The sequence below is a fragment of the Eucalyptus grandis genome, chromosome 3, assembly GCF_016545825.1.
Source record: "Eucalyptus grandis isolate ANBG69807.140 chromosome 3, ASM1654582v1, whole genome shotgun sequence".
NCBI classification, from domain to species: domain Eukaryota; kingdom Viridiplantae; phylum Streptophyta; class Magnoliopsida; order Myrtales; family Myrtaceae; genus Eucalyptus; species Eucalyptus grandis.
The window spans coordinates 47,650,848-47,667,849 of record NC_052614.1 but is presented as its reverse complement, the minus strand read 5'-3'; the positions used below and the strand labels follow the sequence as shown (position 1 = coordinate 47,667,849).

The window sequence follows — 17,002 nt, the reverse complement described above, 5'->3', positions numbered from 1 at the left end:
AAGGATAGATGTCTTGTTCCATATAATGCACATTTATTTTAGATTCCTGTAGTAATACTGTCTTTTCCTTTTGCCTCTTTCATCAATACATTCAAGTTCAATCACCTAAATGGAAGAAATTCAAGGTTATAGATTTTCACATCTGGACATTCTGAGGGATATGGAAGGTCATAATATGCTTCGTACAGGAAGGAACTCAATTTGGAAAAGTAAACTGACTTTGAAGGAAGAAAAGGGGAAATTTTACACTACATGGACTCCTGAATTATGATGCACCACTGTATAGATTCATGATGTCTTGCAAATAGGAGCCATGAGTTTGCTGTACCCTTGTTTGTGAAAAAGGCAAAATCAATGTTAAGATAAATCTTTGTTTGATGACATCTGCATTTTCTCATCCTAGTGAGAAAATCTTATTTTTCATGTAGGAGGTTAAAGTGGAAGGGGATGCTGAAGAGCCCAACATCAAGCTTCAGCTTTAGTTCCATCCATCTGAAAGTTCTCTGGATCATGGCAATGACATTAGCAGAGAGCCTCCCCTTGACAATGTCAGAGAAGGGACTCCGCCTGGAAAAATCAAATCAGGCAAGTCAGCCAGACTCAAACCCTCAAAAGTATTTCACCACTATAGTCTATATTTTGATCAATTGATGTAGTGTCACGCAGATTGAAGAAGTGTATATTGAATTCAACCACAACCTAATTTTGCAGGTCTTGATGAATTTGCTCCACCAATAACATTTCTGATAGGTTCAAGGCATGCTTAGTGAGCATATTGGAATGTGTCTGCAACCATGACTTTCCTAGCTTTAAAACTGCAATTCTTTGAGTTCGAAACCCAAAAAAAAAAAAAGGCATTTGAAGGATAATTCAGAAATCATGGAGATGGAAAGACCAAGTCAAGTCTCGTCATTTTAATTGATTGAAGAGCTAAGTGATGGATAACTTTCAGACACCTCTTGATCAACCTCAAAGGCAACTGCAAATGAGGGAGAAGTGCTCCAGAAACAAAAACTCATGTTGCATAGGATTTTCCTCTGCACTGGGGATTCATTATCCATTTGTCAGAGGCAAGTCTTATCTCCTGGTGGAATACAAACTGATTTCCGTATGGTTCAACTAACAAAGTATTTTCCAATATTTGGCTTGCTTATGACAGTTTCTTTAACCATCGACAGCATGTGATAAACCAACCGACGCACCAACAGGCAGCTAATTGGCATTGATATACATTTTCAGCCAATGCTTAGGTGGTCTGATTAGCAGTAATCTATGTCAACATCCCTTGGCCAATATTTAATAGAAGTTGCCTGCAACTTCCAAAAAGCTGAACTTAAACGCATTTTGTATATTACTCAGTCTTCATCATCTAACATGCACTTCTGTTAAGTTGCTCATGAATTGCTTGGTCATAGCAAGCAAGCCAGAGAAAGGATTTCACTTGTGGCCATGAGTTCTAAGGACCTAAATATCAAGCTCTCTTGGCTCATTCCCGCGTGGGAACCAAGAACAACTCCACCGAAATAGGAAGATTCAAACTCTTTAAGAGATCACTGCTACTACTTTTGAATCTACCATCATGTCATCATACCGATAAAAGTGCATTGAACATATTAATTATAGTCTAACTTTGCAAGTTTGGATATATTTTCCACACCAACTATATAGATTTGTGTGCAAGTTTGAAACCTATTTCGTAATGGGGAAAGTAATTGGGGTTTATAGGGCTCGTTTTTGTTGCTTCCGATCATCTCTTCATGTGCACAGCTATCAGAAAAGAGCTTTGGCGGTGATATGTACAATAAAGATAAAAGTTTTTAACTATAGAATTGTGTTCAAAAGCTGATTAAGTTCAATGTTTTCCTTAATTTTACTTAACAATTAATTCATAAATTTATGTGATTAGTTTTCTTGAAAATTACTCTCTTCAGAAAAACTATTACGTATTAAGATATATTCTAAAGATACAAAAGAATACATGGTGTTTTTAATGTGCATTGTGAGTTTCATGATTCCGTTTCAGATCAATTTATTTTATTATATTTTCTTAGGAAAAACCTTTGCCTAGACAGTTTGGCATCTTGGCATTCAGTTCGTCCTCTGAAATTAGCCGTCCATACATGTCTTTACCTGCAAAAGTGAAAAACACCGCTCATCAATTAACGTGCAAATGAATTCATTACAGGTTCAGTCTCTCTTATCCAATTGAAGAAGAAATTAAAATCGAAGAATGAAAAACAGATAATGTATCGATGCTATTTAACTATATTAATAGGTGAAAAACACAGACGCCTAAAAGCAGTGAAGCTCAAAAAGAATATTTCTTATATGCAAAAAGCACTTTCACATATTACTAATTTTTTGACAGAATGACAATAGAAGTACAAAAAAATTTATACGATGCTCACTTTAATGTTAAAATTTTTGTCATATTACTTAAGTGTCAAATTAAATAAAAAACAATAATTTACAGGAACTTATCAAAAGGTAGAGTTATTAAGTGATAGTTTATCTGCATATAAGTGCCTTGAAGATATCTCAAAAAGCCCATGGGTCATCCAAAGCTTATTTGTAGATTGCAAGAACCTCCATGCCCAAGTGGAGAACGTCCTCAATCACATTACGCACAAGAAGCCAGTCAAGTCATGGATTCAATTGCTAAACCCCACAGAATAGTGAATTTCCCTTCTAATTGGCTTACTAAGCCCCCTAACCTCTTTGGGATGCGTTATGCTTTGAATCTTGTTCTCTTGAGCTTTGAAACTCTAGTAGATGAATGAATAAAAGTTATCTTCGATCAAAAGAAAAAAGCACCTTCAACCAGAATTTCTAATTAAAATAATTATATGGCATTTAAAAAAAATGAGTAGGTATATTTTTAAAGAAAATCCATATCACATGCATGTGCAAAACGACATCGATCCAATGCGATAGCATAAACAATGGGTCAATCCAACCAAGCAAAAATGACATAAACAATGTTGGTCAATCCAACCAAGCAAAAATGACGTGGCACACAAGGAAGGCTATAGGGCTAGAATGTCTTCAACGCTGGTTCACCATCACACTAACTCTCCCGGTCACTTGTCATTGCTCGTCATTTCTATTGCTCTCGCTCACTCAAATTCGTCATATTTATCTGAGTTGTCAATTGGAGGGTAAAATTAGGGCTTCTAAGCCATAATTAGGGTTGGAAAGTAAAAATTAGCTTTAGAAAGGAAAAATTAGAGTTCCTGGTCAGTTGTGGGGCCGATGATGCTAGCGGAGGAATCGCACAACAGTGAAATTGCCATTGCCGTGTCCGTCGGTCTCTACTTTTTATAATTGTCCTTCGTCCTCCTCCCCGTGACCTGACATCTCTCTCTCTTTTGCTCGCTACTTTTTATGTTCTCCACTTTTGCACACGCCCACGCGCGCGATATACTTGAATGTTCTGCTCGCTTGTCGATTGGGCTCAAGAAAAGCCGGTAAAAAGGATCCAATGGCGATTAAACTTTAAACTTTAAACCAACCACGTTTCTCAAAGTAGTGAGGCAACTTTTTTTTTTTTTACTTTTAAGTGAAACTTTTATTTTTCTTTTTATTTCTCAACTTTATTACATAAAATTTATTTGATTCACTGAAAAGGAACTGTTGTCTGATTCACTAAAAATTTCAATTGATAATGAAAAAATATTGATTGATTAATCACTTCGTTACAAGTGTTCTTAACTTTCGTTACATCAGTTACACAAAAAAATTAATTTAATCGATAAAAGAAATCATTACTCGAAAGTTCCTACAAGATTAATGTACTTTCATGTAATGTCCTGCAAAAGAAATTAAATTTGATTTAATTAATTCAATCAATTATTTTCTTTTTCTTTGTTAATAGAATAGGCAGGTCAAGTCAAGAAGGCACCTGTCCTACAAAGCTTCTTTTCCACACACCTCCTGTCCCACGTACAGCTGCTGCAGGGAATTCCACGTGCAATTATTTGCGCTTTCCGTGTAGCATGCATAGTAGCGGTTCGATTTGAAGAGTCTTGGACCTTTGGATGGCAGGAACGCAGCAATGTTCAAGCACAATAGAGTTGGCTGTGTCTCAAATTTATTGTTTTTTGTTAATTTAAATTAAATTAAATTTATTTTAATTAAATTATAAATATTTTCACATTTAATCACTTGAATCTATTCAATCAATTTTGATAAAAAAAAATCATCAATGGAGATACCAGCCATCTTATATAATATAATTCACGTTGATGTAAATAATTTTTAAAAATATTTAATTTTTTTAAAAAAAAATTCCTTTTTTTCTGTCTCTTCTAACCTCGCCTTACACTGCCGGAGGCTTGCTTGGTCATCAAGGCCTGATGAACGGCTGAAGGAGGAAGAAAGGAAGAATAAAAAGGAAAAAAAGGAAGATAAAAAGAAAAAGATTTTTCTCTTTTCCTTTTTCTTCACCTGCTCCCTCCATCATTAAACAAAGAGGATGCTGGTTGATTGTCTTTTCTGTTTTCTTTATTAATAGAGAAACGCAAGTCAAGTCAAAAAGTCCCCTACAGAGGTGAGATCCTTTTCCCCGCGCCTCCCGTCCCGCGTACTGTTGTTGATGTACGGAATCAGGCGCGCAATTATTTTGCGCTTTGCATGCAGCATGCCCAGCAGCCGTTCGATCGTCACGAAGAGTCTTGGGCCGTCGGATGGCGAGAGCGCGGTGCAATTTGGGTTTTAGGGTTTTATGACTAAGAATATGCATTGCTTCTAGCGACATTTACGATTAAAAAATCTAATCGGACCCGGTCGAGCAGTTGCGAATTCAGAAGTGGTTTCAATTTCTTATTGCCCTCATGATACTACTACAAATGGAATGGGACCGCGACCGACCATGGGTCATCTAAAGTTTTGTGTATCGCAAGAACCTTCATGCCCAAGTAGAGAACATCCTCTCATGAAAAGTCAATTGAGTCATGGATTAAATTGTTAAAACCCACTGAATAATGAATCTCCCTTCTAATTGATTTATTAAGCCTCCCAAACCCTCTGAAATATGTTATGTTATGTTTGAATCGTATTCTCTTAAACTTCGGAACTCTTGTGAGTAAATGAATAAAAGTTGTCTTCAACCAAAAAACACAAAAAAAGAAAGAGCCTTTGATGGAAATTTATGGCGAAAATGATTATATAACATTTATAATTAAAAAAATGAAAATGAGTTGGTATTTTATTAAAGAAATCCAGACCATGTGAACGTGCAAAATGACGTCGCTCAATCCAACCAAGCAAAAACAATATAACACACAAGGAAGGTTATAGGGCTAGTCGGCGAGATAATCTTCAATGTTGACTGACCATCACATTGCTCTCCCTATTACTTGCCGTTGCCCGTCGTTTTTATTACTCTCACTCATTCAAGCTTGTCATCTTTCTCAGAGTTGCTCAATTCAAAGGAAAAATTAGGGCTTCTAAGCCAAAATTAGGTATGGAAAGGAAAATTTAGGGTTCTTGGCCAACCATGGGACGACAGTGCTAGAAAGGGAATTGCGCAATAATGAAATTGCCATTGCATGGTCCTCAATTTGTCTTCTCAATTCGGTGTTAGTTTTGTCATTTACGTATGCTAAATGATAATTGCTAAGTCACTGTTTAATCAATTAGGTGCAATCATGAGACCTCAATGTGAAGTTATCCTCTTTTTTGCATCGTGATTCCAAAAGCTTTTTCTTCTTGGGTGCGGGAGATAGCACTATAGACATCATTGTCTGTTTTTGGCATCAATGAGTAGGAACACGCTGATGGAAATGAATGTGCTATCGGTGTCATTATTGCTGTAAAGAGGACATCATATATTAATTTTGTGAGAAATATAGCATAACAGTTATAATGTGAAATAGAAAAAATGCACTATTGTGATCCTGAAAAAAGCTTGAAAAAGGGTTTAAGATTCTTCCATGAAGATAATGGTATAAAGAATATTTTTTTATCATTATAAGTGTATGTTGAATATTTCGGTAATAGTGAAGATGATAATAGCACTCAAGTATGAGAAGTAAGAAATGGTATTGAGCAGAATTCTAAAGTTGAAGATAGATTTACTTTAGAGAAAGGAGAATACAAGAGAGGGAGGCAATACATGAGTGATTGTGTTAGAGAAAATTCAATAAACGAGAACATGCCTTAGAATCCTTGATGAAGACATAGGCGATGAAGATTTGATTTAATTAGGTTAGAAGGTTGTTCAATTTCAGTAAATTAGATTACGAAATTTCGTTAAATATAAATTACTCGACTGACGATGATGATGAGAAATTCGTACAGCCGAGACAAAAGCCGAAAAAATTTCATAAAAAATAAATTGTACCATGTGGAGAATTGCAATCATTTATTTTTATTGGAATGCGAGTTCATCATAAAACTAGTGTTCTTGATTTATCAAATTCTTGTCGGCGACTCTTATCTTTTTTTCTCCTTTTTAACCTTATCCCCATCACATCGCGTTTGTCACCCATCATGCCCTCTCTACTTTTATAATTGTCCTTCGTCCTAAAAAGGATCAATCCTCGTGACCTGACGTTTTTTTTCTCTTCACGCGCTGAACTTTTTGTTTCTACTTTTGCCCACGCCCACGCCCACGTGAAAGAATTTCCTCTTGAACATTCTACTCAACTTTATTGGGCCAAAAATTTATTTGATTGAAAATCCAAGTTGTTACGTGAAAAAAATTTAAATTTAGTGAAAAAACGAATGAATAGTCATGGGAGTCACCCAATTCATAACCACTGTTCCTAACTTGCACTGTGGGCATGACTTATTAGTAACACAAAAAAAAATTAATTTAATAAAAAAATCACTACTCGAAAATTTCTAGAATGCATTTTCATGTAATGTCCCGTAAAAGAATTGATTTAATTTAATTTAATAAATTCAATCAATAATTTTCTATCTCCGTTATTAATAGAAAAGGCGGGTCAAGTGAAAAAAGCCCTGTCCCTGCAAAGCTTCCTTTCCACGCACCTCCCTTGCGCGGCTGCTGCAAGGAATTAGGCGTGCAATTATTTTGCGCTTTGGGTGCAGCATGCATCATAGCAGTTCGATTAGCATGAAGGGTCTTGGACCGTTAAGAGGGCAACATTGTTCAAGCATGCACAATAGAGTGCATTGTGTGTCAAAAAAAAAATTTCAAAAATTCAATTTTAAACATTTTTATAAATATTTTTGCATTGTATCAATTGAGTATAGTCAATTAATTTTAATCAAAAATCACTAATATGAATGCTGGGCATTCTATATGGTGTAGCCTACGTTAACATGAACGATTTTTAATAAGATCTCAATATTTTTTTGAATTTTTTATTTTTCCTTTTTTTAAAACTTTCCTTCTTCTTCTAGCCATGAGGAAGAGTTTTCTGGTGGACCGTCATGGCCAGTCGATCGGCATGAAGAGTCTCGGACCGATGCATGGCAAGAATGCAGTGCAATTTCGCTCGAGGGTTTTGTGGCTGAGAAGATGTAAATTGCTTCTGGCCACATTTACGATTCAAAGATCTGGCGGGACTCGGCCGGTGCAAATTCAGAAGCGGGTCCAACTTTTATTGCCCTTGTGATGTGATACAAATGGAATGGGACAGCGACCGACCATGCACATGCATCCTGCAAAAAGAGACTCAGGCGTCATCTCCATTTATATTTTAATTAAAAATAATTGATGAAAATTTTATTTTCATTATTTTTATTAAATTAAATTAATATACAAAAAAATAATGGGGGTAGATTGTCTTTCAACTGGCTGACCACATCACACTCCGTCAGTTGCCGTTCAGCCGTTTCTGTTACTCCTTAACTCATTTCCTCATCTTTCTCTGAGTTGCTCAATTGGAGAGAAAAATTAGGGCTTCTAAACCAAAATTAGGTATGGGAAGGAAAATTTTGACTTCTTGCTAGAGAAGGAATTGCGAAACAGTGAAATTGTCATTGTGCAGTCCTCGATTTGTCTTCTCAATTCATTGCTAGTTTTGTTTTTTTTTTTTTTGTGTGCTAAACAATCACTGCTATGTCTTGTTTAATTAATTAGGTGCGATCGTAGGACTTTCATGTAAAGTTGTTGTCCTTTTTATATTGTGATTCCAAAAGTTTTTTTTTCTTGGATGTAGGGTCAGCATGGGAGATAACACTGTAGACATCGTTATCTGCTATGTTAGCACCAACATGTAAATAATTTTGAAAATGAATACTATTGTTTTCTTTGGAAGAGGCCGTCGTATATTGATATAATACAGTATAAATAAAATAGAAAAATGCACTATCATGATCTTGGAAAAAGCTTGAAAGATGATTTAAGATACTTTTATCATGATAATGATATAAAAGGTAAATAAGTATGTGTTGAATATTATAATGATGATGAAGAATGGGAAAATGAAGTAGGAAAAAGATTTGAACAAGACATGCACGGCTGACAAAGTGGGTAGAGAAAGTTTAGCAAATGGGAACACATCCAATATCTTTTACGAAGACATAGGTGATGAAGGATTGATTGAATTAGATTAGAAAATTGCTCCATCTAATAAAATAGATGATGAAGTCAAGAAATGATAATGATGAGGAACGTCAAGACAAAATTAGAGAAAATTTCAGAAAATTAAATTGCATCACGTGAAGAATTGTAATTATCTTTTATCTTCACTATTTTTGAATTTTCTTTTATCTCTCTTTCTCAACCTTATTTCATAATTTTTTTTTGTCCTTGTGAACATTTTCTTTTTATATGATCCCCTCTTTTCTTTTTAATAAATGTTATTTTTTGGCTTTTTAAAAATTTGAATTAATAGTGAAAAAGCTCGAAGAACAATCAAGAAAAGCCAGTAAAATGGAACCGTGCCGATAAAATCAACCGCGTTTTTTCAAAGTGGTGATGACTTTTGGCAACAGAAAAAGAACTAATTTAATCAATAAAAAATATCATTCTTCAAAAATTCCTACAAGATGAATGTATTTTCATGTAATGTCCCGTAAAAGAATTAATTTAATTTAATTAATTCAATTAATTATTTTTCTGTTTTCTTTATTAATAGAAAATGCGGGTCAAGTCAAAAAGGCCCCTGTCCTGCACCTCCCGCATCCAGCTGGGGAAGCTGCAGGGAATCACACGGGCATTTATTTCAATGCTTTCTGTGCGGCATGCATCGCGGCGGTTCGATTGGCATAAAAAGTCTTGGACCATTGGATGGCAAGAATGCAGCATCGTTCAAGTATGCTCAATAGAGTGCCTTGTGGGAAAGAAAAATTAACAATACCTAAATTTATTATACTTTTATCAACTCAATTTAATTTTTAAATTTTTAAATTTATCAATTTATCAATTGAATTATAAATATTTTATTTTTTAAATATTCCATATAATATTATTAAGACGATATTGATAATTTTTTATAATATATATTTTTAATTTCTTTAATTTCTTTTTCTTCCTCTAACGAGCAAGATTCTCGCCTTGCAAAAAAAAAAAAAATTATAAAGTTTTTTCATATTTTAAATAGTCATCTGCCACCGGTATAGCATAATTAGCGTTGAAATAAAGAACTTTTTTATAAAAAAAAAAAGTACCCTTCCTTTCCTTTTTTTGCTTTTATCTGCTCCCTCCATCATCAAACTAGAGCGTGCCCGTTGGTTGTCTTTTCTGTTTCCTTTATTAAAAGAAAAAGGCAAGTCAAGTCCAAAAAGGACCTGCAGAGGTCTTTTTCCACGCAACTCCCGTCCCGCATACTGTTGCTGTAGGGAATCACGCTCGCAATTATTTTGTGCTTTCCGTACATCATGCCTAGCAGCCGTTCGATCGGCATGAAAAGTCTTGGACCGTTGGATGGCGAGAACGCGGTGCAATTTGGGTTCAGGGTCTTTTGACTGAGAAGATTCATTGCGTCTGGCAACATTTCCAATTGAAAGATCTGGTCGGACTCGGACGATGCAAATTCAGACGCGGGTCCAATTTTTATTGCCCTCGCGATATTCTTATAAATGAGATGGGACAGCGACCGATCACCATGCACATGCATCCTGTAAAAAGAGACCAAGGCATTATTGCAATCTATCTTTTAATCGAAATTAGTTGGTGCAGAATATGCTTACCCACTCGAGTACAGAGCATCTGTATTGCACGGTGGTTCTCTATTTTATTTATTAAGATAATATCACAAGAAAAACAAATTAATATATTATAATAAATTTATCTAAAATTAATTTTTAATTAAAAAATCTAAATTAATTCATAATAAATTTATCTCAAATTAATTTTAAACTACTAAAAATTCATAATTGATATATTTGTGATAAATTTACTCTCCATTTAAATTATTATTACGAAAAATCACAAATTGAGAGAAGGGCAAAACCTCAAATCGATATACTTATTAATCGTTGTGTGTCGTAAGAAACTAAACAGTTTTGGATTCTTAGTAATACTGAGTTTTATTTATTTTTATACTAATAGAAAAGGCAAACCGAGTACGTGTTAGTATTGCATGTGGAGAACGTGAGTATTGCTCGTTAGGTTCCACACACCTTCCGCGCAATGCCACGGAAATTACACGCGCAACAATTATCCTCATCCAATAATGGGAGTCAGATTTTTATATTTTCAATTGACTCACATTGGTGGGGAAATTGTTTTTTATTCGAGGAGCCAAAACGAATAACGCAATGGCTGGGGAGAAGGCAAAATAGCTCTTGAACTGCGATTTTTGTCATCTCTCTTTTCTTTTATGACATTAAGAAATTCTCGCTTGGCACTTCATATTTACACACTATGATACGCCCTTTGCACTTTGCTTTGTCCTTTATAGTAACACTGGAACAAAATTTGTATTGGTACATTTTACCATCCTAAGAGCAAGTTTCCATTTGCCTTTATCCTTTAGAGTCGCTGGTCATGACTATTTGATGAACCAATGGAGACATTGTGTTTGTCCAAAAAGGTGGAGTGAAGAAGTAGAAGCATGGTGCAGTTGGTCTTGTCATGCGAATGAAGCTTTTCAAAGAAGAGCGTAGATAATGAAGCATGACATTTTTAAAAGGCGCAAGGAGTTCATCGATCGTGACTTGATCTTAGCCTTTCATTATTTTTCCGGGGTTTGAGAGAAATTTACAAGTAAAGGATATAGCCGCAGGCAAGACCAATGCATAATCACAAACATTCAATGGACTCTCTGTTATATTTGTATACAAGAGAATTACGAAACATATAATTGCCATTTGCCACTATAGAAAAGAAGCAAAATTGAAACGAGGACATGATAATCGAGGAACAAATCCTAGCATTTTGCTTAAAAATGATTTAACAATATTTCATGATTTTCGTAGGATTGTTTTAATGTAACACAACTAGTATACAGTTGTAAGTGTTAAAAGCACAAACATATAGATTTCTTGAACACAACGAGTCAAGGGTATTATGGATGAAAGCTGGACATTCTTTGGTTTGAAATATTGTAGTAAGATATATGTGTTTGGAAAGTGCAAATTCATATTTGTGTCCACTATTGTAAGGAATCAATCCTCGTTTTACAAGGTGAGGGAAAAAAATTGAAACCTAAACGGAGGACTTGGTTGCGACTTCCATAAATTTGTCTTTATTGCTATTCGGCATGGAGAAACTAATTATGAATTAAACCCGAAAATCAACTTCTTTCAGCAAGGAGTGTGTCCTCCCGTTCTTTAAATCTTTTTTCCCTTTTTCTCTGCCAGTGTTGTGGTTACACTCATGCGAAGAAATAGCTTTCATGTACAAAGGATTCAATTAAATATTGCCGCTAACGATAGACATATTTTTAATTCATTAATTTTATAAATGATATAAATAATTATTTTTAGAAATATATTCATAATATTATTTATTTTATAAAATAAAGGGGGAGCCTCAAGTGAAAAATTTGATTTTCTTCCCGGTTTTCAACTTTATTAGAATGGGAATCACTTTATAGGCCAGTACATTGTTTTCGGTTTAATTTATATCTCTTTATCGATATAAATGGAGTTCCATTGTAAAACCAAATATATTTTTATCTAATTCAATTCTCGTGGAGCCACTCTTTTTCAGCTTTGCTTTTCATCCTGACCCTCTGCGCCTGTTCCTCGCTGCCACTCTCTCTCTTCGCTGACTACTCGCGCGCGCTAGCACACACCCACGCGCCGGCTACCCAAATTCTTTTCTCCAAGAGAAGTCATTGAAAAGAGGATCCATGACGACTAGATAAAGATCAACGAGTTTTCAGCAAGTACTCTATCTTTCGTTTTACTTGATTTTAGCGAGGAACGTTCAGAGAGAGATCGAGAGAGACCTTAATTTGCAAAGTAAAGCTGCCATGGCGAATTCAGATGCTGGAACGAGTAGCGGCAATGCAGGAGGAGGCAAGTATCAAGTATTCTTGAATTTCTGTGGCCAAGATACTCGAGATGGATTCACCAGCTTCCTTTATCAAGACTTGAGAAAGAATGGTATTCATGCCTTCATGGATGACGAAGAACTTCGAGTTGGCGAAGAAATTGGGGGAGAGCTCCTGCAAGCAATCGACGACTCCCAGATCTACATACCCATCTTCTCAGAAAATTATGCCAGTAGCAAATGGTGTCTCCGTGAGCTCATAAGGATGGTAGACAACATATCCAAGTCAAAGGAGAAACAAATCCGACCCATTTTTTTCTACGTGGAGCCAAATCATCTTGAAACCGAATCATACAGAAAGGCCATAGGAGACCACAAGGAGGAGCACGAGAAGAAGCAACAAGAGAAGTTGCCTCACGAGCGAGAATCCTGGGAGGGAGAATCCTGGGAGGAGGCTCTCGAAGGTTGTTGGAATCAAGGGCTGGGAGCTGCGAAAAGGCAAAAGGTAAGCTCTAGAGATCCCTGACCTTTCTGGCTCTAGAATCAGGCCCGTCCTATACAAGGGACGTCGGGAGATAAATAAATTAGCAAATCTTCACATGTTTAAAAATATACAAGTACAATAATATGCAAGGGTTATTAAGGATAAATAAAAGGAGTACACTGTTTTTTGGATTTAGAGGCATACATGTTAATCTGTATGATCGACATAGCTTTTGTAACTAATGAATTTGCTTCTATTTGTGGCAGCCAAGCGGAATTTGTGGACAAGATAGTTGAAGAGGTTTTGCAGGAGCTGAAGATAAAATATAAGTCTGTGACCAAAGATTTAGTTGGACTTGATCATCGAGTGGCAAAGGTACTGGAATTGTTGGATCAAGTGAGGCTGCTTGGAATTTATGGAATGGGGGGCATCGGTAAAACCACTCTAGCAAGGTCAGTCTACAATGAACTTCATTCTCGCTTTGGAAAGTGTTGCGCCTTCCTTGCTGATATTCGAGAAACATCAAAGAAGGAGGATTTTGTCTCGTTGCAGAAGAAGTTACTAACAGAAATTGGTAGTTCCAGTGCAGCAGAAAGTATTAATGATGTTGATGACGGAAGGAAGAAGATAGGGGAAATACTTGGCGGTAAGAAGGTTCTTGTTGTTCTTGATGACGTTGGTGATGAAGAACAAATCAAGAATCTAATTGGACAATGTTCGATTGCATCCTGGAACAAGAGTAATTATCACCACTAGGAACACAAGTGTACTGGAGTTTATTGAGCAAAGAGTGGATTTTATGAAGGAGATTGATTCTGACCGTGCACTCCAAATTCCGACTTATGAAATGAAAGAAATGGAATCTTGCCATGCGATCGAACTTTTCAAGAGGCATGCGTTTCATGGAGGTTCTCCGATAGAGGATTTTGATAACCTCTCAGTGGATATTGTCAATACTACTGGAGGCCTACCTTTGGCTCTTGAAGTTATAGGTTCATTACTTCATGGAAAGCCCAAACGAAATGGGAGATACATTAAAACAATTGAGGAAAATACCACATAAAGATGTACAAAAGACGTTGATGATTAGCTATGAGGAGCTAAACTATCGCCAGCGAAATTTTTCTTGATATCGCATGCTTTTTCATCAATGAGGATAAGACAAATGCCAATTACATGTGGGAGGCTTGTGGATTTTATCCTAATGTAGAAATTGATATCCTTGTTGAAATGTCCTTGATAAATATAAAGGATAACAAATTTTGGATGCATGACCAATTGAGAGACTTGGGACGGGAAATTGTTTGTCAAGAAAGTCCTAGAAATCTCGGGAAGCGTAGTAGGCTGTGGACTAGCGAGGAGGTCCTTGATTTAGTAAGAACCAAATTGGTAAGACAACTATGGTTCAAATAAAAAAAAGTGACATTCTGCATTTGAGAATTCAACTTTCTGCTCGTGATCTTTTCTTCCATTTCATTCATTCAAATCGTAAATAAAATTACTAGTTACCAACAAACTTCAACTAATCACTCCAATTATTTATTGGCAGAGGAAGAAAAATGTTGAAGCACTTGATCTACGAGGAAGGAGTTCTGATATCTCAATTAAAAATGAAGAAATTGAAAGGTTTGAAAGTCTGAGGTTCTTGAGATTATCTAATGGGACCTTGCATGGGAATTTTACCGATTGTCTACCAATGTTGAAATGGATTTCCTGGTCTTCTCCCCAACGGGATTGTAGTGTGGAGAAGTATGCATTCAAAGAATTTAGTCATTCTTGAACTTTTTGATAATCACTTCGCAGATGATTCGAAAGTATGGGACTCACTTAAGGTATGGTTTACATCTCAATTTATAACAATTGTCTCGTAAATTATTTGGCTTCTTTTTGTAATGTTTATACTTCCTTTTTGCAGATGGCAATCAAACTTAAAAGTCTAGCTCTTGTAAAATGTCATGGCATTACTAGAACTCCAGACTTGTCTAAATGCTTGGCTTTAGAGAGGTTGACTTTTGATGATTGTAGGAGCTTGAAAGAAATCGACAACTCCATTACAATGCTAACGTGCTTGCTTGACTTGAATATTACCCATTGTGGGCTCGTTGATTTGTGCCTAATGATATTGGAAGCTAAAGAAGCTTGAGCACTTCTCTTTGAAGAGATGCTCAAAGTAGGTGGACTCCCCACCTCCATCGGCAACTTAGCATCATTAAGGAAGTTGGACCTTTCAATGACTGGAATTACAAGCTTGCCGGATTCCATAGGAAAGCTAGGGCATTTGTCAGATCTCAACCTACTAAACTTAGGAATCACTGAACTTCCAAAACAATTGAAGGGTTGGTGGAATTGCAACATCTTTGTCTAAAAAACACTAAGATTAGAGACTTCCAAACTCCATTGGAAAATTAATATCATTGCGCACTTTGGATCTTTCACTAAGTAAGACTGAAGAATATATAGATCCATGGAAGTTACCCAAAGCTATTGGAAAGTTGGACAAACTAGAGGAGCTTTCTCTTTATGGTCGCAAAGAGTTGGTTGGCGAAATTCCCGATGAAATAGGATGTCTATCCTATCTAAGAGTCTTAGATTTATGCGGGACTAGAATATGTGGAGTTCCAAGCACAATCATCAGGCTTACTTGCCTCTCGACACTTGACTTAAGAGAGTGTGATAAGATTACAAAGTTGCCTAAGCTACCAACAAGTTTAGTCTGTTTACGTGTTAAATCTCACTCATTGCAAGTAGTCCCAAATCTCTCAGAGCTTACCAATCTGATAGAGTTGTTCCTATCTGATGGCTCTGGCCCTGACTTTTTTAAGCTTGACTTTTGTAGTTCGTCAAAGCACATGTGTGACTTGAGGTGGATTGAAAGGCTATCAAAACTAGAGAAGTTAGAGCTGTATCTTGTCAACATTGCCGTCATACCTATAGAGTCAGGTCCCATTTCTCATCCAGAAATCTTCTTTGATTTGTGTTGGAAGCTACCGCCTTCTTTACTTTCCTTAGAACTTAACCATTTCAGCTTGACAGGATCATGCTATCCAACTTGAAAATTCTGTCAAATTTGACGCTTTATTTCTCACAAAGGCAAGAAATTCAACTTGATGGACTTTTGCAATTGAAGAAGTTAAAGTTGGGGTTTTGTAACTTTCATAGGTTATCCCTACCATCTAGCTTAAGGGGATTGGAAGTATATAAATGCCATGATATGATTGAGATTCAGTTTCTTGGTACGTCGGCATCACTGGAGGAATTAATAATTCACAGTTGCAAGTCATTTCAAAGGATAGTATTATGTAGTGAGGTAGGATCTCTTGGGCTCCTCAATCAATCAGAGTCTTCTTTAATGGAGTCGACCTATTGTTCACTGGGAGTACTTCCCAATGCCTTAAAGAAACTCAAAAAACTTAGATTGACACTGCAAAAACATACTTGAGATTCAAGTCATCGGTACATTGTCCTCATTGCAAGACATCACCATTTATGGGTGTCATGCTATGGAAAAGTTGAGCAATGTATCGAACTTGAAGAACCTTCTGATTTTGTCATCAGTGGTTGTTCCTGAGCTGCGGTTTGTTGAGGGCCTTGACGAACTAGAGTTTTTAAGAACTTGGATGTCCAATGTTGTCCTTCACTGGAAACATTGCTTGACAGATCGAACTCGAAAATATCGGAGAGGTGCCTAATAAAAGTTAAACAGTGCAGGAAGTGGCTCGACTCTTCACTAGAAGGTTATATACGTTTCAAGCATTACAAAGAGATGGCTCCACAAGGTGCTCCTCAACCAAAGACAAACAAGGTGAGCCTCAACAAGGATTTTATCGTAACATCAAAGAATTTCACCTAAAATGCGGGTAGATGTAAATTTCTTTTTTAAAAACTTATTCTAACATAAGTAGTTGGAAGCATGCCATTGCACATTTCTATCATATTTCAGATAAGATAAAATTATAGAATGTTCAAGAATTGAATCAATAACGTAAATTTACCAAAAATTATCACAGCCTTCAACCAGTCTATTGAATCACCTTTCACTTGCAAATTTTTAGGATCCTCAAATTTTCCCTACCATAACAAACCAAAAGTCGCCATATGAGAGGAGATATCTTATACGGGCAATGGCACCAGGCTTTCCTTTCCATTTTCTTTTGTCCCCT

The 17,002-nt window shown here is 36.1% G+C and overlaps 1 protein-coding gene across 1 annotated transcript; it reads left to right on the top strand.

The window, feature by feature from the left end:
• The first annotated feature begins 12,338 nt into the window (after positions 1–12,338).
• On the top strand, positions 12,339–14,985 carry LOC108958191 (TMV resistance protein N-like). The gene is made up of 5 exons (XM_039309687.1): positions 12,339–12,856; positions 13,109–13,517; positions 13,648–13,834; positions 14,646–14,674; positions 14,758–14,985. Exons 1-5 carry the CDS (start codon positions 12,339–12,341, stop codon positions 14,983–14,985), a joined length of 1,371 nt encoding a protein of 456 aa, XP_039165621.1.
• The last annotated feature ends 2,017 nt before the right edge of the window (positions 14,986–17,002 follow it).